The sequence below is a fragment of the Ranitomeya imitator genome, chromosome 5, assembly GCF_032444005.1.
Source record: "Ranitomeya imitator isolate aRanImi1 chromosome 5, aRanImi1.pri, whole genome shotgun sequence".
NCBI lineage: Eukaryota > Metazoa > Chordata > Amphibia > Anura > Dendrobatidae > Ranitomeya > Ranitomeya imitator.
This window is the reverse complement of record NC_091286.1, coordinates 435,389,291-435,403,388: the sequence shown is the minus strand read 5'-3', so window position 1 is coordinate 435,403,388 and position 14,098 is coordinate 435,389,291. Positions and strand designations below refer to the sequence as shown.

General features: G+C 44.9%; 1 protein-coding gene across 1 annotated transcript in view; it reads left to right on the top strand.

The window, feature by feature from the left end:
• LOC138638115 (probable cation-transporting ATPase 13A5) overlaps positions 1–14,098 on the top strand; it is a 371,860-nt gene that overhangs the window by 295,794 nt on the left and 61,968 nt on the right. The window contains exons 19-20 of the mRNA XM_069727135.1: positions 5,503–5,672; positions 6,545–6,667. Of these exons, the coding sequence (XP_069583236.1) occupies positions 5,503–5,672; positions 6,545–6,667 (293 nt within the window). The remainder of the gene's footprint in view (positions 1–5,502; positions 5,673–6,544; positions 6,668–14,098) is intronic.

The window sequence follows — 14,098 nt, the reverse complement described above, 5'->3', positions numbered from 1 at the left end:
CCTGTTTTTCTGGAGTAACTCCCGGCATTGCTGTTTCTGGGACTCCGATAGCGTCTCCGCTATAGTAACCGCTCCAACCTCATCTTCTGGGTTGCTTAACAACGATGGAGTTACTGTCGGCTCTCTATCTTGCCACGGCTTGATAAGGTTGACATGGTATACTTGGAATGGTTTCCGTCTTCCTGGTTGGTGAATTTTATAGTTTACTTCACCAAGTTTCTCGACAACCTCATATGGCCCTTGCCATTTGGCCAAGAACTTGCTTTCCACTGTCGGAACTAACACAAGAACTCGGTCTCCCGGATTGAATTGCCTCACTCTTGCAGACCGGTTGTAGACCCTGGCCTGAGCTTCTTGTGCTTGGAGAAGGTGTTCTTTCACGATAGGCATCACCTTTGCAATCCTCTGCTGCATCAGGGCCACATGCTCAATGACGCTTCTGTGGGGCGTGACTTCGGCTTCCCAGGTTTCCTTGGCTATATCCAGGAGTCCTCGTGGATGTCGGCCATACAGAAGCTCAAACGGTGAGAAACCTGTGGAGGCCTGTGGAACTTCACGAATGGAAAACATCAAATAGGGTAAGAGACAATCCCAGTCTCTACCGTCTTTCTCTATAGCTTTTCTCAGCATGCTCTTCAGTGTCTTGTTAAATCTCTCAACAAGGCCATCTGACTGGGGATGGTACACCGAGGTCCTCAACTGGGAGATTTTCAGGGCTTTGCATAGTTCCCTCATCACCTTGCTCATGAAAGGTGTCCCCTGGTCAGTCAGTATCTCCTTCGGCAGACCTGTCCGGGAAAAGACATGGACCAACTCGCGAGCTATACTCTTTGAAGAAGAATTTCTCAAGGGAATTGCCTCAGGATAGCGTGTGGCGTAGTCCAGGATGACTAATATATACTGATGGCCCCGGGCTGATTTAACTAAGGGACCGACCAAGTCCATGGCAATTCTCTCGAATGGCACCTCAATAATGGGCAGTGGCACAAGGGGGTTCCGGAAATGAGAAGTGGGAGCAGTTAGCTGACATGTAGGGCAGGACCTGCAATAGTTCACTATTTCCCGGTGGCACCCAGGCCAATAGAAGCTCTGCACAACCCGTTCCTGCGTTTTTTCCACCCCTAGGTGTCCACCCAAGATGTGTGAATGGGCCATGTCCAACACCTTCCGTCTATATGGACCCGGCACTACCAACTGCTCTACCAACTCCTCCCTTATTTTCGTGACCCGGTACAACAACTCCCTGCTCATTAGAAAATGGGGAAATCTTGTGTCTGCCCCCGGCTCCTGTACCACCCCGTCAATAACTGTGACATTAATAAAGGCTTCCCTCAGAGTGGGGTCCCTATGTTGGGCAGTCCCAAAATTTTCACCGGATACCTCTAACTCCAGAATGTCAGATGCAGGGGACACTTCCTCCTCATCTCCAGCCAGGACACAAAAAGGAAATCTGTCTGTCTCGGGGTGTGGCACCACCCTTCCCGGGTTCACTGGTTCCCTACTCTAGCTAGGGAGCTCAGAACCTTTCCCCCACAAATCCCAAAACAAACAGAAATCCCGGCCAATAATTATAGGGTGCAACAAGTCCTGAACGACGCCGACTATGTGGGACTCCGTGCCACATGTCGTTTCAATGTTCACACTGGCCACAGGGTAGTCCTTTGCATCACCATGTATGCACCGCACTCCGACCTTCTTTCCCGGGAGCAGGTGGAGAGGAAAAGTGGCCCTCACCAGGGTCACTAGGCTCCCTGAGTCTAACAGTGCCGTTACTGCTTGACCGTTCACCTTCACGGGACATGCTTGAGGTCCCTCGTTGGGCGGAGAGTTCACACTGCAAGCTGGATACGCATAGTATGAACAACGGCGTCCCATGCTGCAGTCCATCTGCTCAGTGGTTTGGGAACAACGGGCAGCTATATGTCCTGGCTTGTGGCACCTCCAACAAATAATATCACCCGTGGGGACCTTGGGCACCACCTCCCCCGCCCTTTGTGACCTTGGACGCACCACCCCTTTTTGGGACTCAGCTGCCTTCTGGGATCCCCAGTACGGTATGGGCTGCCTCCCGAAGGAGCCTTCCAACCCTTGGTACCTCTCAACCAGTCCGATCAGCTCGTCGGCATTCTGGGGATCACCCTGGGCAACCCAAGACTGTATAGGCCTCGGGAGGGAATGGACAAACCGATCCATCATCACCCGTTCTACCATCTGTGCAGGCGCAGAGGATTCTGGCTGCAGCCATTTCTGGACCAGGTGCAACAGATCAAACATTTGGGAACGAGGTGGTTTGTCCCGGTGATAGCCCCAGGAGTGAACTCGCTGTGCCCTGACAGTCAGTGTCACCCCCAAACGTGCGAGAATCTCGGCTTTCAATTTGTGATACTCTTTGGCATCCTGCAAGGTCAAATCATAGTACGCCTTCTGGGGTTCTCCCGTCAGGTATGGCGCAAGTACCTCTGCCCACTGCTCTGGCGGAAGTTTTTCCCTCTCAGCGACCCTCTCAAACACCGTCAGGAAGGCCTCAACATCATCCCCGGGAGTCATTTTCTGCAACGCGCGTCTTACCGTTTTCCGGACGTGGGTGTCATCAGCCAAACCTGGGGTTGGGGCGCTCGCCTTGCCCTGGATGGCGGTTGCCAGAAGCTGCATCTGCTGCTGATGCTCCTGCTGGCTCTGCTGCATCTGCTGCCGTTGCTCCTGCTGGCTCTGCTGCATCTGCTGCTGGCTCTGTTGAAACTGCTGCCGTTGCTCCTGCTGGCTTTGTTGCATCTGCTGCCGTTGCTCCTGCTGGCTCTGTTGTATCTGCTGCATCAACAGCCTGTTGGTCTCTTGCTGCCTTTTCTCCTGCTGTGACTGCATCTGGACCAATTGTTTCAGCAGGTCCTCCATTTTCTCCGGCAATGCTTGCTGGCTTGCAACAGCCTTGACCCAGGACATTCAAAATAAACTCACGTCTCCGCTGGGAACGCTGCCCGCATTCTCCACCAATTGTAAGGATTTCACTCACTCAGCTGCGACGGCTGACACTCAGGAGACGTGTTCCTTTAAAGTTCACTGGGTTTATTGCTTCATAAACCATGTTGCAAACAACAGAAAACAAATAGCCTTTGGTTCAGGTAAAGAAAAACAAGTGTCCAGTTCATCCGGCTCAGTCCTGAAGCCGTAACACACTCAGGAGGGTTTCACCTCCACACATATCTGCTGTGTAAAGGATTAGCCAGTCTTATAAAGAGCTAACCCCACCCAGTAACCCATCACATGATTAGCCATGTGGTCTGACATTACCACAGGTCCTGAAACACATATACAAGATTATGTGCAAGAAAGGAATACTCCGGGCTACATTACAGCAACCAGGCACTTATGTGGCACATACCTCCCATCGACTACAAACCCTTTAGCCATGCTACAATATATATACATATATATACACATACACAAACTACAGACACATGACTTGCACATATACACACTTTACACATTGAGCATACACATATACACTTACTCCTTTCTGCAGGCAGCTGGCTTTCTTCATGTGACATTACTTTCTAGGAGCAGGGGATTTTAACTCCATTGCTAGTGGTTGAACACACAGGCCTGAGCCCTACTCTCACTCTCAGCCCTGCATCATCCAGCACTGATCCTCTCACATTCAGCCCTGCATCCTCCAGTACTGATCCTCTCACTCTCAGCCCTGCATCCTCCAGCATTGATCCTCTCACACTCAGCCCTGCATCCTCCAGCACTGATCCCTCACACTCAGCCTTGAATCTTCCAGCACTGATCCTCTCACCCTCAGCCCTGCATCCTCCAGCACTGATCCTCTCACCATCAGCCCTGCATCCTCCAGTACTGATCCTCTCACTCTCAGCCCTGCATCCTCCAGCACTGATCCTCTCTCACCTACATCCTCCAGCACTGATCCTCTCACCTAAGCCCTGCAACCTCCAGCACTGATCCTCTTACCCTCAGCCCTGCATCCTCCAGCACTGATCCTCTCACCCTCAGCCCTGCATCCTCCAGCACTGATCCTCTCACCCTCAGCCCTGCATCCTCGAGCACTGATCCTCTGTCCCTCTGTCCTGCATTCTCCAGCACTGATCCTCTAGCACTCAGCCCTGCATCCTCCAGCACTGATCCTCTCACTCTCAGCCCTGCATCCTCCAGCACTGATCCTCTCACATTCAGCCCTGCATCCTCCAGCACTGATGCTCTGTCCCTCTGTCCTGCATTCTCCAGCACTGATCCTCTAGCACTCAGCCCTGCATCCTCCAGCACTGATCCTTTCACTCTCAGCCCTGCATCCTCCAGCACTGATCCTCTCACTCTCAGCCCTGCATCCTCCAGCACTGATCCTCTCACATTCAGCCCTGCATCCTCCAGCACTGATCCTCTGTCCCTCTGTCCTGCATTCTCCAGCACTGATCCTCTAGCACTCAGCCCTGCATCCTCCAGCACTGATCCTCTCACTCTCAGCCCTGCATCCTCCAGCACTGATCCTCTCACATTCAGCCCTGCATCCTCCAGCACTGATGCTCTGTCCCTCTGTCCTGCATTCTCCAGCACTGATCCTCTAGCCCTCAGCCCAGCCTCCTCCAGCACTGATCCTTTCACTCTCAGCCCTGCATCCTCCAGCACTGATCCTCTCACCCTCAGCCCTGCATCCTCCAGCACTGATCCTCTCACCCTCAGCCCTGCATCCTCCAACACTGATCCTCTCACCCTCAGCCCTGCATCCTCCAGCACTGATCCTCTCATTCTCAGCCCTGCATCCTCCAGCACTGATACAGCAGAGGAGGGAACGCTGCAGGAGCTCAGTGCTTTAATCTTCCATCATTTTGTTCTCATAGCACTGGCCCCGTCCACCTCCTCCCATTGGTTTCTGTAGCTCCCCTGCTTGATTTCATTGGCTGGGTGCTACAGACAGCAGCTGTGTCTGGTGCGGCTTCTAGGAGAGGTATGTAAATTATCCCCGGCCATGAGCAGGAGCTGGGAGATAGCTCAGGGATAAATGCCTCCCTGCCCCCAGCCCCGATTACCTCCACTCCTCCTACTGACTGCCGACTCCTGTCCCTGCTGATGTTTGCATGAAAAGAGCAGTTGAGGCCATGCCTCCTTCTCCTGCTCCTGACTGAGCGGCTCCTGTACTGTCACCACATCAAAGGGGCTCCTGCAGAGGGAGCAACCCACGGTAGGTGGCGGCCCCTCTGGCAAATGCCAGAACTGCCCGATGGCCAGTCCAGCCCTGATTGGCTGATTAACTCATACTGCAATTGCATCCCCCGTCCATTTAGCAAACAATCTGATCTTTATGCGCCTATAAGAAATAAATTAGATATGACTGTGTCTAAAGTCCAAATGCAACACATGTATCTAGTATCACAGTGCTAATGTCATAAATAAGAAAGTGGTGTAAATGGAGAGATAGAGGGACTGCTTCCCCATCTTGAAACATCATTGTCCTTTTCCTTGGACTGTCTATAGTTTTATGTTTTATAGGTGATAACCTTCAGACGGCTGTGACTGTTGGCAAAAAATCAGGAATGATTCCCTCCAACAGCAATATAATTATGTTGGAGGCCTGTGAACCTGAGAAAGACTTACCTGCTTCACTTACTTGGAAATCTTTGACTGAAAGTCAAACACATGAAATCCATTTAAAGGATAAGGTATGTTTTATTATAGAATTTAAATAAGAGTATTGTAATAATAGAAATGACTATTAAAACAGAGTAAGGCATGTACAGTTCCATAATCTAATATGCAAAATTGCATTTATGCTCCAGTATAAGGATTAAGCTATTACACAGATTGGCCAAAAATGGATGCCCATATAATCTCAAAAAATTAGGAAAATAAATATTGACTGTCTAAAGCTTGTTTTCATATCTCTTGCCTACAACAATCTATGTAGAAGTCAGGTGAAATTATAACCAAATATTAATTGGCATGATTTCTAGAGCTGTTGCTGTATCTTGTATTTGTTTTTTTTACATGTTTTGAATTTGTATAATTTAGGGCCCAGATTCATCATTTGAGGGTGGTATTAAATCAGCACAGAGCCATAACTGAGGCAACCAGAGTTAGATCTGATCGCATCAGTTTAAGGCTGCCATCACACTAGCAGTATTTGGTCAGTATTTTACATCAGTATTTCTAAACCAAATCCAGGAGTGGAACAAATAGAGGAAAAGTATAATAGAAACATATGCACCACTTTGCATTTCTCACCCACCCCTGGTTTTGGCTTACAAATACTGATGTAAAATACTGACCAAATACTGCTAGTGTGACGGCAGCCTAACTCATTTAGAAAATAAATTAAAAAATCCCCCAATGTAGCACAAATAAAACTACACAAAACTTGTACTACAAAAAAAATGTTCAAATACATTTCCATCAACACAAAAAAAAGTTACAGCTTTTTGAATATGGTGACATAAAAGTTATTTAAAAGTTTTAAAAAAATGTTAGATTTTTAAAACAAAAAATGAAAAGCTTTTTTGCATATTCATAATCTGATTTTCCTCTTTTTTTGGAGTCACAAATTAATGTAAGTGAAGGATGGATTAATAATCCCACTACTCTTGGAAACTTTCACTTTGCCATGAATGGGAAGTCCTATCAGGTCTTAACTCAATATTTTTCCAATTTGTTGCCAAAGGTAAGTGGAGAAAATAGCTTTGTCTTCACATTTACTTATATTTTGCACAATGTGTTAATTAATGAAAAGTTCACTGTCTGCTTCAGGAGGCTCAGATCTTCAGTCAGCGGAGTGGTTCCATTATTTTTTTTTAAGGGAATCTGTCAGCACATTGAACCTACTGCACATAATCTATTAACCCCTTCACAGTGCTGCACTTTTTCATTTTTGCATTTCTATTTTTCGCTCCACTTCTTTCCAGAGCCATAACTTTTTTTTCTGTCAATATGGCCTTGTGAGGTCTTGTCTTTGATGGGACGAGTTGTACTGTTGAACGACACCATTGGTTTTACCAAGTTGGGTGAAATTGCTAAAAAGTGCAATTACACAAAATTATTTTGGATTTTTTTTTACCATGTTCAAATGCTAATACTGACCTGCCATTATGATTCTCCAGGTCATTACAAGTTCATAGAAAACGAACATGCATAGATTGTTTTTTTATTTAAATGGTGAAAAAAAAATGTTGTCGAAAAAAATTGCTTAATTTTTCGAGACCCGTAGCATCTCCATTTTTCTTGATGTGAAGCTCGGTGAGGGCTTATCTTTTGCATGCCAAACTGACATTAATAATTATATCATTTTGAAGTGCATACAATCTTTTGATTGCCCGTTATTACATTTCAATGCACTGTTGCGGCTACCAAAAATTCTGGAGTTTTTACATTTTTTTCACTACGGTGTTTACCAATCGGTTTATTTTTTTTATAGCTTGATAGATCGGGCAATTCTGAATGTGGTGATACCAAATATGTGTATATTTTATTGATCTTTAATTGTTTTATTTTGAATGGGGGGCGACCACCGGGTAGCGCTTATTACAATCTGGCTATGAGACCTCTGGTTGTCATGCCCACCCATGGATGACCCACAAATATGTGATGGGGCCACCAATGGATGGAATTAGTTATGCGCTTCCGGCGCAATCATAATAAATGCCACTGTCAGAGATTGACAGTGGCATTTAGCGAGTTAACAACTGCAGGTGGATGTATGGTGCATGTCGTGAAGGGGCTAATATGTGAATACAGGTTAGAAAAGTCCTACATGTATTTCTCATATCAGATGTCTTGTTGTTGAGAAATCATCTTTTATCACTTTATGTAAACTACCTCTTTATGGCTATGTGGAGAAGTTGTCTGGAAGATAAATCTGCCTCCAGAGCTTCTTTTAGTTAAAAGGGAGAGTTACCAGTTTGATACAAGTAACTAACATAGAAGAGGAGAAATAAACTGATTTTTATCTTTATATGTATATTTTTGAGTAAAATGTAAATTGTTCTTTTATTCTATAAACTTCTGACAACATGTCTCCGAATTTCCAAGCAATAAATTTTGTATTTTTTTTCTGGCAAAAAAAAAGGTCAAAATAAAAAAAAACAGTGCTTTCAGACTTTCCATAATGCAAAGAAAACAAGTTAATAATCAATTAGAAACAACAATACTAATGTTTTAACTCTGTAAGAGTTGAGAAATCAGTATTGTGTGGAATAACCATGATTTTTAATCACAGCTATCATGCGTCTTGGCATGCTTTCCACCAGTCTTTCACACGGCTTCTGGCGCAAAAATTTAAGCAGTTTTTCTTTGGTTGATGGCTTGTGACTATCCATCATCCACTTGATTGCATTCCAGAGGTTTTCAATGGGGTTCAGGTCTTGAGAATGGGCGGCCAATGACAGGGTTTTGATGTGGTGGTCTCTTAATTTTTTCCAGAGCTGTATATTAAAAAATGTGGATTTTTCTGGAATAAGACACCAGATTGCAGATATCAAGGAATTATTTTATTCAGCTTCCTATGACCTGCATGTTCATATAGACTTTTTAGGAACTTTTTGATCCTACTGACATATTCTATATAATGAGAAGAATTCTGGTTTCATTGGAATTGGGCATCATAAGGGCTTGCTTACACCACTGTATTTTCCATTCAATGTGGTCCGACAAATCTTTGGATTGCACTCAGACCAATGTTATTCTAAAGAGCCGAGCACATGTCCGTTTTTTTCCTTGGACCAAGTCTGTACTATGAAAAAATTGCAGAAGACTTGAATTTGATCTGATTATTGGACCACAATTAGGCATGCAAGTCAATGAGTACACGAAAATCATCGAACTCAATGGAATGACATCTGAGCGCAGTCCACGCTCTGATATAACTGAGAAGAAGGGAGAAATTCTGTTCTCCATCTTTTCTTCAGTGTGCTCCTATCCTCTCATCCCCGAGAATCAGATCACGCTATGCCGTTACTCGGATCAAATTCTGATCAGAGTTTTATCAGAATGTCATGTGCATGACTGACCCATTTCTCTCAAATGAGAGACTCTATGGTCTTGTGCACCTCCCCAAAGTCTAACATTCCACCAATATATATGTAACAAGCTATTTAACCCACTCTATGCCTGGATGGTGAGCATTTTAATTGGTACATTTCCAGAGCCATTTTTTTATGACACTGTGTCTGTTTCTTCAATAAAATGGCGCCGGTCAGTGCGATATGCTCACGCGCTATCCCCAGCACTACTTTATTGAAGTATTATATTACAAAGTTAAAGGGAACCTGTCACCAGAAATAAAGCTGTTAACCTACAGGTTAACAGCATAATTATTCTGTCTGGCGCCTGCACGCTGCCAAATGCAGCTGTAATAAAACAAACGCTATTCTTCCCACCAGCATTCAGTTTTAATCAAGGTGGTTGGGGCGCTGATGATTCCATCATTTTTCTGAGTATGCAAAGTGCCCTATGAAACTGCGCCCCCAGTCCTAACTGACATGCCCTCTACATTGAGGATGGCTTTCAGTCAGGGCCGGGGGCATGGTCTGCACAAAGGAACAGCGCTCCACCGGGTGTATCGATAAAAATAAATCCTTTATTTAGCCATAGAACAAAAGCGACGTTTCGACCATATGCTGGTCTTTTTCAAGCATACAAACATGGCTGACAGGCGGTCTTAAATATCGTGGACACCACACAGGGAGCCAATCGCTACCAAGTACCGCCCATCTCACAATATAAATCAACATTATGAAAACATATATAAAATAGACATCAGGCATTATAATATACATATAGATAAAGTAACATTCATTCCCTTCACAATACCAGTGAAAAACGATCACTTAAAGCACTAAAACCCAATATTTGTTTATACTTTAGCTCTCCTCGATCTCACCGCCTGTATACGTTGCCATAGTGAACAACACTTCCTGTATGTGACTAGCACACGTACCGCACTTAGCATAGCCAATCTCATTTGGTCTAACATAAAGCATCTAACATTAGCCAATCGTATGATCTCTTATACTCACATATCACTACCGGTATCCACCAACGCTATGATTACTAACCATGTCCGAAGGCAGTGGGGCGCAGGCACAGCCACGTCAGAGCAGGGCCGCGCCTCATCACATGATCCGACAGAGGCCGCGCCCGGAAGTGACGACAGCCATTGCCGCACCTCCACACATCCCCAGGCCAGGCAGATCACCACGGAGACGTGGATAAACATCACCACGTCATCCCTTGGCCCCGCCTCCCCAGTCAGTCCCGGAGAAGGAGTCCAGGCACTAGCGCAGTGCGTGTGGACAGAAACTAACCACACGCAAAGCACAACTGCGCCTACACTGCCCACATCCTGCACCGACTAGCAGGTCAGGAGCTCAAGAAAGATGTATTTATAATAAGGCTTATTCAGGAGACATTATATAGAGATCACCGATACACAATATATTCCAATTAAATCCCATATGGGCAAATCAATACATAAGTGTAGATCGCGGAGCAGCAAAATATAACAAATCTATAACCACCTTTGTGAACATATAATAAAATACATAACAGTCACACTGTGGCAGTCGGGAACTTGAAGAAACTTATTCCTTGAAGATAGAAATATCCTTTATCCATATAAATCATCCAATTTAAATATTTCCCAGCATCCTCAACTATATCCATCCACCGACCGTCACACGTGTGCATGCTACAATAAAAACATAACAAACACCCAAGATATTAAAAACATGATGAGCAACACATATGGAAAGAAAAAGGAAAAAACCATAATATCATTAAGGGGGGTCCAATCAATAGGTACATCCATGAAGACTGAAATCAATGTTCAATCCCCCTGGTTGTAACGAACCTAATGTATAGATCCATTTCATCTCTTTGGTTTTAAGCATTTGCAGCCTATCCCCACCCCTTCTCAAAACAGGAACATGGTCTATAACCCTAAATCTAAGCTGGTTCACTAAATGTTTCCTATCAATGAAATGTTTTGGGACTGGCAACTCGGTGATTCCCGTTCTTATAGTACTTTTATGTTTGGTGATGCGAGCTTTCACCTCCATAGTTGTTTCGCCAATATAGGCGAGTCCACAGGGACAGGTGATCATATATATAACATAACTGGACAGACATGTATATCTCTCCTTTAGATAGAATTTCTTCCCAGTATGAGGATGACAAAAATGGTCCCCCTTCAGCATGTTATTGCAACAAGCACATCCGAGACATGGGAAGTTCCCATGTTTCGGTGTACTTAATGTTCTCTGAACCACTTTTTTAGAGGACCCAAAATCAGATCTCATCAGTCTATCCCCTAGGTTCTTACCCCTCCTGTATGACATCATGGGGGGCAATTTAAAACCTGACACCTGTGGCAAACCCCGTTGTAGGAGGGCCCAATGTTTTTTTATTACACCACCAATCCGATTACTCACAGAGTTGTAGGTGGAAACAAAAGGAATGCGGTCACAACCGCTTTTAGAGGAGACTTTCTTGCGGACACTATCCCTTGTTGAGTTTCGGGCTTTAGTTTTAAACGCCTCCACATTTCTTCTTGGATAGCCCCTAGCCACAAATTTTAAACACATGTCCTCCAGCCGTTGATCTACTAAATTATCATCAGATACAATTCTTCGTACCCTTAATAATTGGCTCCATGGGAGCGACTCCACCATTCTTCTGGGATGGTTACTGTTGAATGACAACAAGCTATTTTTATCCGTATCCTTAATAAAGATGTCCGTTTTTAACCCACCTCCATTCTTATAGACCAAAGTGTCCAAAAACTGAATCTGTGATATCGAATAAGACAAAGTAAATTGCAATTCTGGATAAATCTCATTGAGATAAATATGAAACCCCTCTAGGTCGACCAAACTCCCCTCCCATACAACAAAAATATCATCGATGTAGCGCCACCAGGCTCTGACGTGGCGCCAAAGGTTGGAATTGTACACAAACCTGTCCTCAAATACCGCCATATAAATGTTGGCATAAGTGGGGGCCACATTGGACCCCATGGCGGTACCTCTCAACTGAAGGAAGAACTCATCACCAAAGAGGAAATAATTCCTCCTCAGGATGAGCTCCAACAGTGTGAGGACAAGTTGTGCACACTCTGGGGCCACGTCAGAGCCCGACAACGCACATCGAACAGCCTCTAGTCCTTTATCATGCTCAATTGACGTATATAATGACGTCACATCGAACGATGCCAGAATGGTTGATTCAGATATCACCAAATTCTCAATTTTTTCAAGAAAGTCACCTGTGTCCCTCACAAATGACCGTGCTGACATTGCAAAAGGACGTAATACCTTATCTAGGAATACTGCAGTTTTACTATATAGTGAACCCCTCCCGGAGACAATAGGTCTCCCGGGGGGGTTTTCCAGGTCTTTATGGATTTTGGGTAACACATATAGCACAGGTATAACCGGGGCTTCAACGGTCAGGAACTCAGACAGCTTGTGATCAATCAATCCCATGGTACGGTCAGGAACTCAGACATGGGATTGATTGATCACAAGCTGTCTGAATTCCTGACCGCCATGGGATATTATGGTTTTTTCCTTTTTCTTTCCATATGTGTTGCTCATCATGTTTTTAATATCTTGGGTGTTTGTTATGTTTTTATTGTAGCATGCACACGTGTGACGGTCGGTGGATGGATATAGTTGAGGATGCTGGGAAATATTTAAATTGGATGATTTATATGGATAAAGGATATTTCTATCTTCAAGGAATAAGTTTCTTCAAGTTCCCGACTGCCACGGTGTGACTGTTATGTATTTTATTATATGTTCACAAAGGTGGTTATAGATTTGTTATATTTTGCTGCTCCGCGATCTACACTTATGTATTGATTTGCCCATATGGGATTTAATTGGAATATATTGTGTATCGGTGATCTCTATATAATGTCTCCTGAATAAGCCTTATTATAAATACATCTTTCTTGAGCTCCTGACCTGCTAGTCGGTGCAGGATGTGGGCAGTGTAGGCGCAGTTGTGCTTTGCGTGTGGTTAGTTTCTGTCCACACGCACTGCGCTAGTGCCTGGACTCCTTCTCCGGGACTGACTGGGGAGGCGGGGCCAAGGGATGACGTGGTGATGTTTATCCACGTCTCCGTGGTGATCTGCCTGGCCTGGGGATGTGTGGAGGTGCGGCAATGGCTGTCGTCACTTCCGGGCGCGGCCTCTGTCGGATCATGTGATGAGGCGCGGCCCTGCTCTGACGTGGCTGTGCCTGCGCCCCACTGCCTTCGGACATGGTTAGTAATCATAGCGTTGGTGGATACCGGTAGTGATATGTGAGTATAAGAGATCATACGATTGGCTAATGTTAGATGCTTTATGTTAGACCAAATGAGATTGGCTATGCTAAGTGCGGTACGTGTGCTAGTCACATACAGGAAGTGTTGTTCACTATGGCAACGTATACAGGCGGTGAGATCGAGGAGAGCTAAAGTATAAACAAATATTGGGTTTTAGTGCTTTAAGTGATCGTTTTTCACTGGTATTGTGAAGGGAATGAATGTTACTTTATCTATATGTATATTATAATGCCTGATGTCTATTTTATATATGTTTTCATAATGTTGATTTATATTGTGAGATGGGCGGTACTTGGTAGCGATTGGCTCCCTGTGTGGTGTCCACGATATTTAAGACCGCCTGTCAGCCATGTTTGTATGCTTGAAAAAGACCAGCATATGGTCGAAACGTCGCTTTTGTTCTATGGCTAAATAAAGGATTTATTTTTATCGATACACCCGGTGGAGCGCTGTTCCTTTGTGCAGACTGTGACGTGTTACCCAGGTGGGTTCCCTGGATATGGAACGAGCGCCCAAGTAAGGGAGTGCTGTCCGTCATCTACACTTGATTTAGGGCTGGGGGCATGGTGACAGCTGTGATTCTGTATTTTCAGAGTAAGGACTGAACCCGCAGCGCCCCTCACTATACGACTGAAGTTGAAAGCTGGTGGGGAGAATAAAGTTCATTTTTTCCCAGGTGCATTCTGCAGCGTGCAGTTGCCATGCAGCAAAACAACAGTGTTAACCTGTAAATTAACAGCACATCTGCAGGTAAACAGTATTATTTC